The 16,325-nt window shown below is 39.9% G+C and overlaps 3 gene segments (V, D, J or C); 1 reads left to right on the top strand and 2 right to left on the bottom strand.

Moving 5' to 3' along the window:
• Positions 1-16,325, bottom strand: part of LOC127181667 (Ig kappa-b4 chain C region-like) — a 106,664-nt gene that overhangs the window by 5,472 nt on the left and 84,867 nt on the right.
• LOC127181665 (immunoglobulin kappa variable 3-11-like) lies at positions 4,283-6,761 on the top strand. The segment is given in 2 exon segments: positions 4,283-4,499; positions 4,744-6,761. Coding segments are annotated over 2 exon segments (474 nt in total).
• LOC127181666 (Ig kappa-b4 chain C region-like) lies at positions 7,852-12,812 on the bottom strand. The segment is given in 2 exon segments: positions 7,852-8,353; positions 10,335-12,812. Coding segments are annotated over 2 exon segments (351 nt in total).

The following is a 16,325-nucleotide window of genomic DNA, read 5'->3' as shown; positions in this document are numbered from 1 at the left end:
CTCCCACGTCCAATCAGAGACACTATTTATACCCCGGTCTTCCTGTGACTCTCTGCCGAGTATTGAATTGTGTTTACATTCGTACGAAGCATTTCTCCTTGTTTTCCTGTTTTTGTCTATCGGATCTCTCGCCTGTCTGACCACTCTTCTGCCTCGCCCATACGGATTACGTTCGCCGCTGGACTGACCCTCGCCTGTCTCGGATTACTCTTGTCTCGCCGTCCATACACCTGTTTGCCGTTGTTTGACCCTGCCTGCCTGACCATGTCTATGTCTCGTCCTTTTAATAAAAGTATGCATATGGATCCGCTCGTCTCTTGTCCCTCTGTAACAGAATACTCGGCCACAACAGGATCCAGCAGCTTTCACCCCGGACATTTTACAGGTATGGACACTGATCAGATTCTGTTCAGGATAAGACAAGGACCACGCACACTCGAACAGCACATCTGTGAGTTCCTGGCCATCGCAAACCATTCCACCCTCCCGGACTGCATTATAATTGAAATTTTCTGTGACAGCTTAAATGAACAGTTGAAGGCGAGACTGAGACGCGCGGGTCGGCGCTCGTCTTTGGCCGAATTTATTGACTATGCTTTGATGTGTGTGGGCTCGTCATTTACTGTGGGTGTCGTGGAGGAGCAACGCGACATCGCGGTAACGCCGGCTGTGGAACCCGCCCGTGTAATGGCGGCTACAACAGACCCCGTTCGCAAAATGGCGGCCGCGCGGGAGCGCGTTCACACCACGGTGGCGACAGCGGAGCCCGTGCACAAAATGGCGGCAATAGGGGTGCCCGTACGCAAGATGGCGGCCGTGCCGGTGCGCGCTCGCAAGATGGCGGCGACGGCGAAGCCCGTTCACAAGATGGCGGCAAAAACGGAGCTCCATCACGTTACAGCTGCCAGTCAAGTCAAGTTTCCAAGTCAAGTCAAGTTGCAGCTGCGTCTCCTGAGTCAAGTCAAGTTTCTAAGCCAAGTCAAGTTGCAGCTGTGTCTCCTGAGTCCAGTCAAGCTTCCAAGTCCAGTCAAGCCAAAGTCGTCATTCCTGAGTCAAGCAGGGTCACGGGCGATGTTTCTTCAAGGTCAAGCAAGGTTTCACCCAAGCGCCCAGAACCACCATACAAGATGGCCGCCACGCCAGAGCCTGTCGCAAAGATGGCCGCAACGACAGCGACCGCCAACGCCACGCCAGCCCAGCCAGCGCCTGCTAACGCCACGCCAGCCCAGCCAGCGCCCGCTCACACCACGTCAGCCAAGCCACAGCCTGTTAACGTCATGTCAGCTTCTCCCGAACCTGCACCAGCTGCTGTTCCCGCAAAGTCAAGTCACGTCACAGCTGCTGTTCCTATTAAGTCAAGTCACAACCAAGTCAAGTCACGTCACAGCCGTTCCAGCCAAGTCAAGTCACAGCCAAACCAAGTCTCGTCACAGCCGTTCCAGTCAAGCCAAGTCAAGTCACAGTTGATCCAGCCAAGCCAAGCAAAGTCACAGCCGTGGTTCCCGAGTCAAGCAAGGTCACAGCCGTGGTTCCTGAGTCAAGCAAAAACACAGCTGTGTCAAGTAAAGTCATTGATCTTCACAAGCCAGGTCAAGTCACCGCTGATCTCCAAGAACCAAGTCAAACCACAGCTGACCTTCACGACCCAGGTCAAGTCACGATTGATCTTCACAAGTCAAGTCAGGCCTCAGCCAGTCACCTCAAATCAAGTCCAACCACAGGTGATCCTCATGAGCCAAGTCAAGTTATTGCTGCTGTCCCAGAGCCAAGTCACGTCTCATCTGACAGCTCAGAGTCGAGTCACACGCCGCCTGACCTTCCAGAGCCTCGCCAGGTCAAGTCTGCCATCCCAAGGTCACGGCCCGTCATGATGGCCAGCGTGCTGGACCCACCACTGGTGTCGGTGCGGTCAGCCAACCTTCCAGTAGTATTAGCGCATTCTGGACCCCCCAGTAAGGAGACCCTACCTCCCGCTGCTGCTCTTCCTTTAATGGCACTTGCCATTTGGTGTGTGTGGGCTGCACACTGCGCTCCTGAGGTCACGCCTGCTCCCAAGTCAGCTCCTGAGGTCACGCCTGCTCCCAAGTCAGCTCCTGAGGTCACGGCTGTTCCCAAGTCAGCTCCTGAGGTCACGGCTGTTCCCAAGTCGGCTCCTGAGGTCACGGCTGTTCCCAAGTCGGCTCCTGAGGTCACGGCTGTTCCCAAGTCGGCTCCTGAGGTCACGGTTGTTCCCAATTCGGCTCCTGAGGTCACGGCTGTTCCCAAGTCGGCTCCTGAGGTCACGGCTGTTCCCAAGTCAGCTCCTGAGGTCATGCCTGTTCCCAAGTCGGCTCCTGAGGCCACGCCTGTTCCCAAGTCGGCTCCTGAGGTGACGCCTGTTCCCACGTCGGCTCCTGAGGTCAAGCCTGTTCACAAGTTAGCCTCTGAGCTCCCGTCTGATCACAAGCCTGCTCCAGAGCTCCCGTCTGATCACAAGCCTGCTCCAGAGCTCCCGGCTGGTCCCAAATCTGCTCCAGAGGCCTTCCCCATTGGAGAAGCTGCGCCCATGCCTCCTGAGGTGTCGGCAGTCGCCGCAGAACCTCCTAGGGAGGCGGCGTTAACTTGTGCACCCTCTGCTTCTCCCCTTATTCTGTCTGCCTCCTCTGTCCCTGTTCTCCCCAGGTCCCAGTTTATGACACGGGTTCCTGTTCCGCCCTAGAGGGCTCCGGCTCTGCCTCCGGCTCCGCCCTGGAGGGCTCCTGCTCTGCCTGCGGCTCCCCCCTGGAGGGCTCCTGCGCCTCCTGCTCTGCCTCCGACTCCGCCCTGGAGGGCTCCTGCTCTGCCTCCGGCTCCGCCCTGGAGGGCTCCTGTGCCTCCTGCTCCGCCTCCGGCTCCGCCCTGGAGGGCTCCTGCGCCTCCTGCTCCGCATCCGGCACCGCTCTGGAGGGTTTCTGTGCTTCCTGCTCCGCTTCCAGCTCCACCCTGGTGGGCCCCTGCTCTGTTGGTCCTACCTCAGTCACCTGGTCCTCCGCACGGACCTGGCCTTCCAGGCCTTGCCCTGTCTCACCCCCGCCCCACCGCTCCCCTGGACTATGGTTCATTTGTAGCGTCTGGAAGCCGCTCTTTGGGGGGGGGGCTATGTCACAGATCTGGTCGGTGAGCTGCGGACCGCTCACCACCAGATGTCGCTCTCACCTTGTTCTCACACACTGACTGTTGCACTACACCCCGGACTCCATTCCCCATCAGCCATTGCACATCTCCCGCGTCCAATCAGAGACACTATTTATACCCCGGTCTTCCTGTGACTCTTTGCCGAGTATTGAATTGTTTACATTCGTACAAAGCATTTCTCCTTGTTTTCTTGTTTTTGTCTATCGGATCTCTCGCCTGTCTGACCACTCTTCTGCCTCGCCCATACGGATTACGTTCGCCGCTGGACTGACCCTCGCCTGTCTCGGATTACTCTTGTCTCGCCGTCCATACACCTGTTTACCGTTGTTTGACCCTGCCTGCCTGACCATGTCTATGTCTCGTCCTTTTAATAAAAGTATGCATATGGATCCGCTCGTCTCTTGTCCCTCTGTAACACTCACAATTAAGCTTTCGCTTTATACTTTTTTTTTCCTATTATAATTTATGAAAGTAATTAAGTTTTTTTTTTTTTTTTAATGTTTTGCATTAATTGTTGATGTTTCAATGATAAAGTCAATCATTATGTTCACCATCTGTTCTTGAATCAACATCTTGTATTGGCCCTGGGGCAATATGTATGTCAAAGAAACATATCCTAACCCTGGAATTAAATTGTAACATAATTCAGAAGATAATTATAGGCTGATAAGAATGTTTAACCCTTCTCCAGGTTACATGAATACGACAGTATATGGAGACAAGTGATTTTGAATCATTAAATCAACTCAAATGATTCTTACAGAAACACAGATGCATTCAAGAATGAAACAGGCAACTTTATTACTTTATCTTTATTACTGAGTCATAGTCATTCACTAAACTGATTTCTTGTGTGTAGCTCAGAGATGCGCAATGGTTAGTTCTGCTAGATTTGTTTGGAACCCAGTTGTTTTTATTGGTGGGGAAAACAAAAAAAGTAACTCAGTTTATTTGTAATGTCCTTATGAATGGAATTCTAGTGTTACTGTAAAATATAAAATGACTCTACACCAAATCCTCAATGTTACAGCAGAACAACTATAAAATCAAATATATTAGTATTATTTACTGATCAATAACTGAGCTTTTAGACTTGTCAAAGTGTCCAAAATCATTCAGATTATTGAACTTTGCTCCTTGAAAGAGAATATTTTTTTCCTCAGAAAGAACATTTACATTATGAATTTACTTTGCATTGAGCTGCATGCTTCAGTGCTCTGGAGGTCTTTATAGATTTGTGTCTTAATGCGTTTATGACTGACAGCACTCCTTCATAATAACAAATCATTAAGCAAACATGACTTTAGTAGCCGTCATTATTTGGATGCTTGCAACCTGCATCTGGAGTAAGTAGATAGAAATTCATATCATCCGCTGATTTACTCCACAGGTAGTGAGATCAAGATTTAGTTTAAACTTCATTTGATTTAAATACATTTATAAACACACATACTCTTTCTTATATGCATGTTTTTTTTTCTTTTTTTTTTTTTTTTACCTGAATAAGGAGTATACATTATTATATACAATATTATTGAAATTTAACTTGCATGTTTTAACATGTATGATGTGTTTTCTGTGTCTCTTCAGGTTCTGTGGGGCAGATTGTGACTCAATCTGAAGATCAAACAGTGAATCCTGATCAGACTGTCACTATTCACTGTAAACACACACCAGCAATAAATTCTGCGAATCCAAAAAATACCTCTCAGTATTGCATGTCCTGGTACCATCAGATTCCTGGCGAAGTTCCTAAACTCCTGATCTATTTCACATCAGACAGAGCTTCAGGTGTTTCTTCTAGATTCAGTGGCAGTGAAAGTGGAAATCACATGGATTTTACTCTGACCATCAGTGGAGTCCAGCCTGAAGATTCAGGAGTTTATTACTGTCAGAGTCAACACAGTAAGACAGGAGACTCAAAGAACCCAGACTGGGCGTTCACACAGTGTAAAATCATCATACAAAAACCTCCTTGTGTGAGACTGCAGCGCTGCAGCTTTGAGCTTCTGTAGATGTTGATGCTGAAGATCATTATTCACCTCACTGACTTTACACACAAACACACACACATACACAGAGATTCTTTAAGGCTGATGAACTGTTGATGTCCATTAATGTCACACACTCCTCAACACGTTCTACATATTTTATTAATAACAAACATCAGTATTTCTCAGTCAGGTTTCCATATGAATTACAATCCAATAAAACCCATCAAACCATGATGATAAAGGAAAGCTCAGTGTGGTCAAGGCTAAGGAAATTAAAGTTATTTTCACAAGTGCTTAATGAAAAGGCATCAACATTTCACAGTAATGAAATGCTTAGTGGAGTTTATATAACCATAATACACCAATCAAGCGTAACATTATGACAGGTGAAGTGAATAACACTGATTATCTATCTCTTCATCACAGCACCTGTTAGTGGGTGGGATATATTAGGCAGCAAGTGAACATTTGTCCTCAAAGTTTATGTGTTAGAAGCAGGAAAATTGGGCAAGCATAAGGATTTGAGCGAGTTTGACGAGGGCCAAATTGTGATGGCTAGACAAGTGGTTTAGAGTATCTCCAAAACTGCAGCTGCAGTGGTCAGTATCTATCAAAAAAGGTCCAAGGAAGGAACAGTGGTGAAGGCTTACTGATGCATGTAGGGAGCAAAAGCTGGCCCGTGTGATCCGATCCAACAGACAAGCTACTGTAGCTCAAATTGCGCAAGAAGTTCTGATGGAAAGGTGTCAGAATTCACAGTGAATCACAGTTTGTTGTAAATGGGGCCGCATAGCCTCAGACTTCAGGGTGCCCATGCTGACCGCTGTTCACCGCCAAAAGTGCCAACAGTGGGCACGTGAGTATTAGAATGGGACCACAAAGCAATGGAAGAAGGTGGCCTGGTCTGATGATCATGTTTTCTTTTACATCACATGGATGGCCGGATGCATGTGCGTTGCTTACCTGGGGAACACATGGCACCAGGAAGCACTATGGGAAGAAGGCAAGCTGGCAGAGGCAGTGTGATGCTTTGGGTAATTTTCTGCTGGAAAACCTTGGATCCTGCCATCCATGTGGATGTTACTTTGACACGTACCACCTACCTAAGCATTGTTGCAGACTATGCACAACCCCTTCATTAAAAAGGTATTCCCTGGTCGCCGTGGCCTCTTTCAGCAGGATAATGCACTCTGCCACAAAACAAAAATGGTTCAGGAATGGTTTGAGGAGCACAACGAGTTTAAGTTGTTGACTTGGCCTCCAAATTCCCCAGATTTCAATCCAATCAAATATCTGTGGGATGTGATGAACAAACAAATTCGTTCCATGGAGGACCCAGGATTTGCAGCATCTGCTGCTGCCAGAAACCACAACACACCTTCAGGGGTCCAGTGGAGTCCATGACTTGATGGGTCATGGCAGTTTTGGCAGCAAAACGGGGGCCAACACAATATTAGGAATGTAGTCATAATGTTATGCTTGATGGGTGTATAAAGTATATGTGACACGTGGGTGTTCACACAGGTAGGAGGTAGCTTACAAAAACCTTCCACGGTCAGATTACTGAAAATCTTCTAATGCAGTTGCAGGTGTAAAAAAACAGAACAAAAACAATGATCGAATATGACAAATATGTTTTTTTCATTAATCACCTAACCCAACAATATATATTCTATTTTATTATAATTGTCCTAAAACCTATAGGATTTCTTCAATCAGCACTGTTTTTTTTTTTTAAATATTTAACAAATATTTAATTTACATTGTTTTATTGTATTCATTTATAAATAATTTGTTATATTTATTTCTTTTTTCAGTGGTCAGTGTGAATATGAATGAATGTTGTCTGTTGGACTTTCCCAGTGACTTTATTAAACAATTAATAAAGATTAAATTATTAAATTTAAAATGGAATACATAAAATATGAAGTTAATTAAGTGATTTGAATTAAATATGAAATGTATGAAAATGGGGGAAATGTTTAACATTTTAATGTATTTAAAACTACCAATTTGCAATTTGTCTTATAAATAATTATAGATATTTCCAGCATAATTAAACAAATTTATATTTTTAAAATTTCCCAAGTGTGTGCACTATAAAAATGACTTTTGTGTTGCATGTAATTGTAATACTAATGCTAAATATAAAGCATAATGATACAAGCAATGTCTTTGTCTTATATTTGAATGTTTCTCCAATATTTAGTTCTCTTTAATATTAGGTGATTTTACCATGTATTTCACAACACTGTTTTTTCTCAAAACAACATCAACAGAATAATATATATATATTTTTTTAAATGATTACTTTCTAAAATAGTGTGATTAATTCATAATTTATTTAAATTCAAATGATTTAAATTCAACATACACCAACAATATATAGGCCTATTAAAAATCTGCATTTTGGCCGATAACAGCTGTTATTATCCACCAAAATTCAGATTCGTCATGTCACAACTTACTACGCAAATGAGATTTTTTAGATTTTTTAATTTATTTACAATCTTACAATTTAAAATCTATTAAAATATCTACTTGAGTTGAAAATGTTATTAAAATCTTATTCAGTATTCATTGAATGTTTATGCTGTTACATTAACAAAATTCACAATTCACAATTCACAATAAAAACTAGCATTTCATGGTGTCGTTGTTATTTTTTAAATGTTTAATATCATAGTAAGAATTCATCACCATATTTGAGTCAAAATGCTTTTATTTAGCAGCAAGAATAAAATGATCAACAAAACATTGATAGCATTGCAGCTGTGGAATTGCAAAAGATAAGAATAAAAGAACAATATCCAAACAGCATGAAAGATTAATTGCTGAGTATAGATTTATTTAGGACAGAGTGTGTCCTCTGTAATGGCTGTGTGTGTATGTATTTCATTCAAGACACTGCTGTGTATTCAGGCTTTTGGTGACTAGATAGTCAGATCCGCGAGTAGCGTCACAGCTGACGGTTGTTACTCTGCTCCACTCACTCTCAGTGAGGCTCAGGCTGCTGCTCCAGCTGTACAGTCCATCCTTCTGCAGCTCACCGGGACTCAGACTGACACCAGAGATCCTGCTGCTGCCGTCCACCTTCCAGCTCAGCTTCCAGTCAGAGGAGGAACCCTTACTGGCCACACACACCACTGTAGCCTTACCCTGCTGCAGCTCGTCACTGGAAGGCGGCAGCACCATGAGAGTGGGAGCTACAGAGACAGGTGGAAACAGGAAAGTTTCATTCTTCTTAAAAACAGCTCTATCTGTCATTCTGAGTGTCTTTCACTTCCCTTTAAGAGTTTCAAAGTTAATCAAGCAGATCTAAGAGCAACAGCCTGTAAAATCAAATGTCACAGCTGACACATCATTATACCTATTTTTAGATTTAACACTATGCATTATTTCTAAAGTTATTTCATGGACGTTTAACTTTTTAGATGTCTAGTCTCCTTTCTTAAAATTATTAAAATATTTCCCGGTAAAAATATACAGTATATTATTTACTGTTAATGTTTGATATGTTACTAATTCTACCAAGGAACTAAAAATAAAATTATTTCAGTCTCATGTGACACTCATTAAACACTTTAATCAACAATTATTACACATTTATTTATATTTCATATTTATAATATTCATAACTTTTTAATGAACATAATTAGATTATTAGTTAATAAAGATAATCATTTAAGAATCATTTCTAATCTTTTTTAATACTGTATATAAATTGACACATTTGATGTATAACACATTCAGATTCACAATTCAGCTATTTATTCACATTTTATTTCAGTGATTACTTGTTTGCCTCTCTGTCAAATATATTTGTAAAGGCAAAATTTGTAAAAGACTGTATACTACTGAAGAAATAAGCTTTTATCCATTGTCAAATAATTTACCATTCTGTTGGATAAAATGCCCAGTAATACAGAGTTAAATAATAAAGTGATTAAAATAGTTGTGACCATGGACCACAAAACCAGTCATAAGGGTCAATTTTTTTAAATTGAGATTTATACATTGCCCAAATGCTAAATAAATAAGCTTTCCACTGATGTATGGTTTGTTAGGATAGAACAATATTTGGCCGTTACACAACTGTTTGAAAATTTGGAATCTGAGGGTGCAAAAAAATCCAAATATTGAGAAAATCGCTTTTAAAGTTGCCCAAATGAAGTTCTTAGCAATGCATATTATTAATCAAAAATAAATTAAGTTTCAATATATTTATGGAAGGAAATTTACAAAATATCTTCATGGAACATGATCTTTACTTAATATCCAAATGATTTTTGGCAAAAAATAAAATCAATAATTTTGACCCATACAATGTATTTTTGGCTATTGCTACAAATATACCCATGCTACTTAAGACTGGTTTTGTGGTCCAGGGTCACAAGTAATTGTTTTAAACTGGTCTGGAGGAGAAATAAGAAAGGTGCACATATATTTGGTTATGCCACACCATATGAAAACCTTGAAATTATTTATTTCTATATTAGTTTTATCAATTCAAGGTCACTTATAATGGTGTTTTTTAAATAAAAATCCTTTCTTGATTTTTTCATTTAATGTTTTATTATTAAAATTAGAAAGAGATTTACTTACCTCCAACTAAGAGTCGGGTTCCTCCACCGAAAGTCCACCACAGTGATACAAACTCAATCAACGGCTGTACAAAAACCTCCTGCACTAAAACTAACACTGACACTAACCAGTTTTACTACTAAATAATATAATGTCTAAAAGATACAGCTACACAAAAAGAGTTTTATTTAGATAATTTCGAAAAATGTACAACTAATAAAAACATTAAATATTAAATAATATTTTTTATCAATATAATTAGCATTAGTAAGATAAATTCTAATACGTAGAGTACTAACTACTGATAAACAACTAAATGTGTGCTTTTGTCACTTTAATGTAAATTTATATTTTAATTCTCTTTAGCATTTTGTTCATTTAAAATGAAATTTTATTTATTTTAAATGGCTTTTATATTCTTTACAATCCTGGTTTAATTAAATAGTACCAGTGCAGTATATAATAAAAACAACTATAGTCATCTTTAAATATGCTATCTAATCTATATCTATATCTATATCTATATCTAATCTATGCAGGTCCACATTTACAGTCTAATTTCTAATAAATAAAAGTATTTATTTATATTCATTCTGCACTTACTTCCAACACTCAGTTTGGTTCTCCACTTAACATCCACCATTAAAATTAATTCTCATTCAAGCATCAAGTTTTAAACCATGATAATTAACTCATGATTAAAAAAAAAAATGTATATATTACAATGTCCAACCCCATATAAGTGAGAAGATATTTTAGTTCAGTAAGGGTTTTTCCACTGTAATGATATTTTGCATTGGCAGCTCATGCCTCAGTGCTCAGGGAGTGTTTACAGTCCTGTGAACACTTTTAACAAGTAAAACTGTTCACATTAAATCAGAAGCAATTATTATTCTCTTCATCTGGGCATTTTACTGCATCCAAGGTAATTCTGTTTTCAGATTAAACTAAAACGGAGATGCACAAAAATGCACCATGAATGTAAAATCAGTCAGTCTACTCTGGCTTTATAAATATATGAAAAAAAAAAAAATCGAATGTAGGTCTCTCTATAATTTAATAGCTAGCATTTTGAATCCATATCTACGGAGCCCCTTAAGGGACATGGTGGTGGGGAAAAAATCGGGATGGGTGGAAAAAATTCAGGGTGAGAGGAATTTGTTTTGCGTAGAAACTTGTGTTCTCTCGCAAAGATGTTTGCGTTCCCTCGCAAAACTTTTGCGTTCTCTCGCAAAACCGGTTGAGTTCGGACAAACACTTCCTGTTTACTCAGCTCAGTATGTTCACAACGGAGCGGATCATAAGAGTTTTATACTGAACTTGGACTCAAGTGGCCTATTATAGAAATACAGTCATTTAATTGCGTTTAAATTGAGTTTAAGGCACGATTTTGGAACATTCTAAAACGCTTAATGTGGATTGATGTACTAAAACAGTGACAGCGGAGGCCCAATTCGGTATTAATAAATGCTGTTCTAACAGTTTTAATATTAATACCCTTAGCATTACTCTCAATAAAGCAGCCATAAATGCAACTTGCTAATGCTTTTTCTCCCCACAGAAAACCTTTAGGTTACAGAAAACGCTTAAGGGAGGCAAATGGACGAATTAAGAGGTATTTGTAGTTACAATGGTTTAAGTATAGTAACCATGTTTTTTTGGTTTTATTTGTAGTAAAACCATGGTTAATTTGTTTGCTGCTTGTTTTAAAAAAAAAATAACAATTTTAAGTTTTTGAAAGGAAAAATAAAACAAATAAGTCACGTAGCCTATAGTCGCATTTTATTCAGAAATAATACTACCAGCAGGCCTACAGCGTGTTATAATACCAACATTATAAACACACATATCCTAGGCTATTTTAGGCTCATGTATCGCTCTCCTTCAGCACAAATCCAAATGTTTCCATATTAGCAATGTATTTGAAGCTAAACCATTAAATTAACCGGGCTTTGTACGTTCAAATATCGACGTGAAAAAAATCATAGTGAACAAAAACTGTGCCGCAGTGGCACAGACTAATACAGACTTTTTAAATTGACTAGTGTAACTTTTTATCTGTTTGGGTGATTCTGTGTATTATTTTAATAATGAACAGGCTGCGATGTTTGCAATGAATATGTGCGCTTGATGCGCCGGCGCCATCAAATAGCTGAAAAAACTCTCTTCCATACAGAAAAATACCCTGTGCGAGTTATTGTTTTTCATGTTTAAAATACGAGAATGCAATATCCAAACGACTGCAAATGCAACACTAATTTTATTTAGCAGTTCAACAATAAGGGTAGTATTAAGTGACATTTTAAATGTAACCTACATTTTAAACACATGATGTTTGTTATATTTAACGAAATGATAATAGTTCCAACGAAATTCGCAACAGAACTGGTGTATCTCCAAGAAACAGCGGTGTTTAGTTGCTGAATTAATCTGCAGCTTTGAACCATTCGGAGAGTCCGTGATTAATAACCCATTCATAACCACAACCATTTGCTTAGTTATTGAATGAATGAATGACGCGAGGCTTTGCTCATTAAGACAGTGACATGCCGCCACCTACTGGCGATTTAGTTTGAATCTACAAGTATCACTTCGTTTTGCCATTATTTATTGCTTTATTTATTATATTAATATAGTTAATGAAATGGTAAGAATATGACATGCATGACATACAGTTAAGGCTAGAAAAACTTCTAACCTCTCTAACAGTAAAAAATGCACATGTAAATCAACTTAAAGGGGCAATATAGCAAATATAGCGCGGTTTTCTATGAGCTCATATTCTGGGCTCATCTGCTTTGCAGGTACATTTATATTTTTAATAATTCCATATTTGGTCTTTTTTTTTTATAAACGTCTTCATAAAGCCGCGTTTTCTTTATGGGAGGAAAAGGCTTAACATGCAATTTAGAGCTTTCTGTTCATATTCAGGGCTTACCTGCTTTCCTACATTTAAAATGTATTAACAAACTGTATACCGAATTCGGCCCCCTTATACTGTATTGGCCCGTTAAGCGTTTATTCCTTTCTATGGGGGATACGCTTAACGTGCAATTTAGCGGGTTACGTTTATATACTGAACTATTCTGGTATATAGATATGATTTCGCTAGATGTAAACAACACTGGCCCAGAAGCACTTCCTGTTTTTTTGTTTTTTATTTTATTTCACATATACAAATACATCTTAAAGGTGCTAATGTAACATTTTCATCCTGTCAAATGTTACGTTGGTTGTATTTTTTGTGATGTTTGCGTGAAGAAAAAGAAACAGGAAGTGTATCGGGACCAGTATGTTTACATCTGACGAAATGGTCTATAATGTGTGTACTGAATTTGGTCCTACAGTGTTTTACATTTTAGAATGTCCCAAAATCGTGCCTTGATGTATTTATATAATAGCCTACCTGAGTCCAAGTTCAGAATCAAACTCTATGAATCGCTCAATGGCGAACGTGCAAACTAGGAACCACTACAAGCTGTAAATTAACAGGAAGTGTTTGTCCGAACTCAACTGGTTTTGCGAGAGAACGCAAAAACCTTTGCGAGGGAACACAAAAGTTTTGCGAGGGAACGCAAAATTTCTCGAGGGAACGCAAATGTTTTGCAAGAGAACGGAAAAAAGGAGGTTTTAATCTGTGTAGATGTAAATAATAATTGCACCCACTCTTGAAAACAGTCTCACTTCAAGGAAGTGTATCCCCACAGTATATCAGTCAATCTGTCAGAATCAATCATGCAAATCTAATTAAAAGGAATGAGGTATAATAACAAAATAACCAAACATATTCGAATATTTTAACATTATTCAAGACGAATAAAACCAAATACAAAGAAAGACATTTCTACTGTATTACTGCCCCCTACTGGATTGTGAAACTACGATAAAATTAGATCGACGTAACCTGTGCAGTGTTGCCAAGCTCCTTAACTTTATCTACATTCAGCTATGAAAAGCACGAGTTTTGCATAAGCAACTGATCGACAATGATTTTGAGACACAGGACGGTGAGTTATTTAACATAACAACAGACTTTTATGTATGTTCTATTTAAATATATAAATTAGAAGAGTAGCCTACAAACCGAGTCTCTGAAGACACTTTGCATTGAACTGCATGCGTCAGTACACTGGAGGTCTTTATAGATCTGTGAGTTTTTGATTTTATGACTGACAGCTCATAACAGATCATAAAGCAAACATGGCTTTAATAACCTTCATTATTTGGATGCTTGCAACCTGCATCTGGAGTAAGTATACAGAAATTCATATCATTGGTCAAGTCTTTAATTGTCATTGTGTCTGACCATCTAAAAAACACAAAAAGACTTTTTAATGAGATTTTAAATGTGCTCATCAACTGTATATTATTCTGTTTTCTGTGTCTCTCTTCGGGATCTGTGGGGCAGATTTGGTATTCTAGACCAGGGGTGCTCAATCCTGCTCCTGGAGATCTACCTTCCTGCAGAGTTCAGCTCCAACCCTGATCGAATACACCTGAACCAACTAATTAGGATCTGAAGGAGCACTTGATAATTACAGACAGGTGTGTTTGGTCAGGGTTTGAACTAAACTCTGCAGGAAGGTAGATCTCCAGGAGCAGGATTGAGCACCCCTGTTCTAGACTCTTTGTGCGAAGCTTCGAAAAGACTCGTTTCTCCCAAGGGGTACAACTCCGACTGGACACTAACAATGAAATGAATTGTTCTAGCTATTAGACTGTGTTTTATAACATCTACACCTACCCCAACCATAAACGTAGCCCTTACTATAATAAAAAAAAAAAAAGTATTATTATTGTACAGTGTGACAAAAATAACGTTAGATTTATGTGTGCATGCCCAGTAGCAAGAGCTGTATTCTTTCTAGCCAACACCTAGCTACGACGTCACGCGTTGACGTATCGATCTGCTATTGGTCACACGGTTTCACGTGATACGAATTAGCAGGTCATTGTTCACAAAGCTTTACTGCAATGTAGCGAAACGTCAAACTTTTGCACGCGTTTGCTTTTCTGAATGGAAGTAAATGGGACGAAAAGTGTTATCGACTGAACGATGATTATAGAGAAGAGAAGAAATACGCCCGAATCTACGCTGCAAACGAGCGATTAAGCGATGCGGCTACTACCATGAGTTACACAAAGCCATGTGCCATGAGTGTCTACTAGAGGCCACAACTCACGGATTCGCGGATTTGATGGAAGAAGAGTCAGCCGCTCCTGTCTTGTGGTGAGTGAGAAAATGTAACGTTAAACAACCGCAACAAAAGTAGTAACGTCAGTAGTGGTAACCTCAATTAAATTGCTGCGTGACCAAATACCGACTTAACCTGAAGGCCTAAATTAGGTTTAAAACACCGTAAATAATGCTGTTTGACAATTTTCAAATAAAAAATACTAGTATGCAAAATAAAAAAAATAATTTTGAATAACACCGTTTATGGGATAATGAGCGCCGCTACTGGCGGCACTTTCTATCGTTTAAAATGCGGTAAGTAACGCCATTTGACAATTTTCAAATAAAGAAACTAGTTGCAAAATAAAAAAAATAAATTAAGTTATGCTGTTTAGGGGATTATGAGTGCCGCAACTGATGTGGCTTTCTGTCCTTTAAAATGCCGTAAATAACGTAGTTTGACATTTTTTTTTAAATAAAAAAAAAAACTAGTAAAATGCAAAATAAAAACATTCAGTTGCGCCGTTTAGGGGATAATGAGTGCCGCAACTGACAGCGCTCTCTGTCGTACAACATCGTTTAGGGCAGTACTGGGTAAGCTCTATCCTGGAGGTCGGTGTCCCTGCAGAGTTTAACTCCAACCCTGATAAAACTCACCTGTTTGTAGCTTTCTAGTAAACCTGAAGACACTGATTAGCTTGTTCAGGTGAGTTTTATCAGGGTTGGAGTTAAACTCTGCAGAGACACCGACCCTCCCGGATAGAGCTTACCCAGTCCTGCCCTAAACAGTGTTGTACGACAGAGAGCTGTCAGTTGCGGCACTCATTATCCCGTAAACGGCGCAACTTAAATGAATTTTCTTTCCTCCAGGACCGAGTTTGCCCAGATCTGGTTTAGGGGATAATGAGTGCTGCAACGGATGTCGCTTTCTGTTGTTTAAAATGCCCTAAATAATGTATTTTGACAATTTTCAAATAAGGAATCTAGTAAAATGCAAAATAAAAAAATAAATGTAAGTTACGCCATTTAGGGGATAATGAATGCTGCAACTGACGTCGCTTTCTGTCGTTTAAAATGCCGTGAATAACACAGTTTGACAATTTTACATAAAACTAGTAAAATACTAAATTTAAAAAAATTCATTTAAGTTGTGCCGTTTAGGGGATAATGAGTGCCGCAACTGACAGCGCTCTCTCTCGTACAACACCGTTTAGGGCAGGACTGGGGAAGCTCTATCCAGGAGGGCCGGTGTCCCTGCAGAGTTTAACTCCAACCCTGATAAAACTCACCTGTTTGTAGCTTTCTAGTAAACCTGAAGACACTGATTAGCTTGTTCAGGTGAGTTTTATCAGGGTTGGAGTTAAACTCTGCAGAGACACCGACCCTCCAGGATAGAGCTTGTCCAGTTCTGCCCTAAA

This window comes from Labeo rohita, chromosome 19 (assembly GCF_022985175.1).
Source record: "Labeo rohita strain BAU-BD-2019 chromosome 19, IGBB_LRoh.1.0, whole genome shotgun sequence".
Taxonomy (NCBI): domain Eukaryota; kingdom Metazoa; phylum Chordata; class Actinopteri; order Cypriniformes; family Cyprinidae; genus Labeo; species Labeo rohita.
The sequence above is the reverse complement of the archived record's forward strand: the minus strand, read 5'-3'. Positions and strand labels throughout refer to the sequence as shown.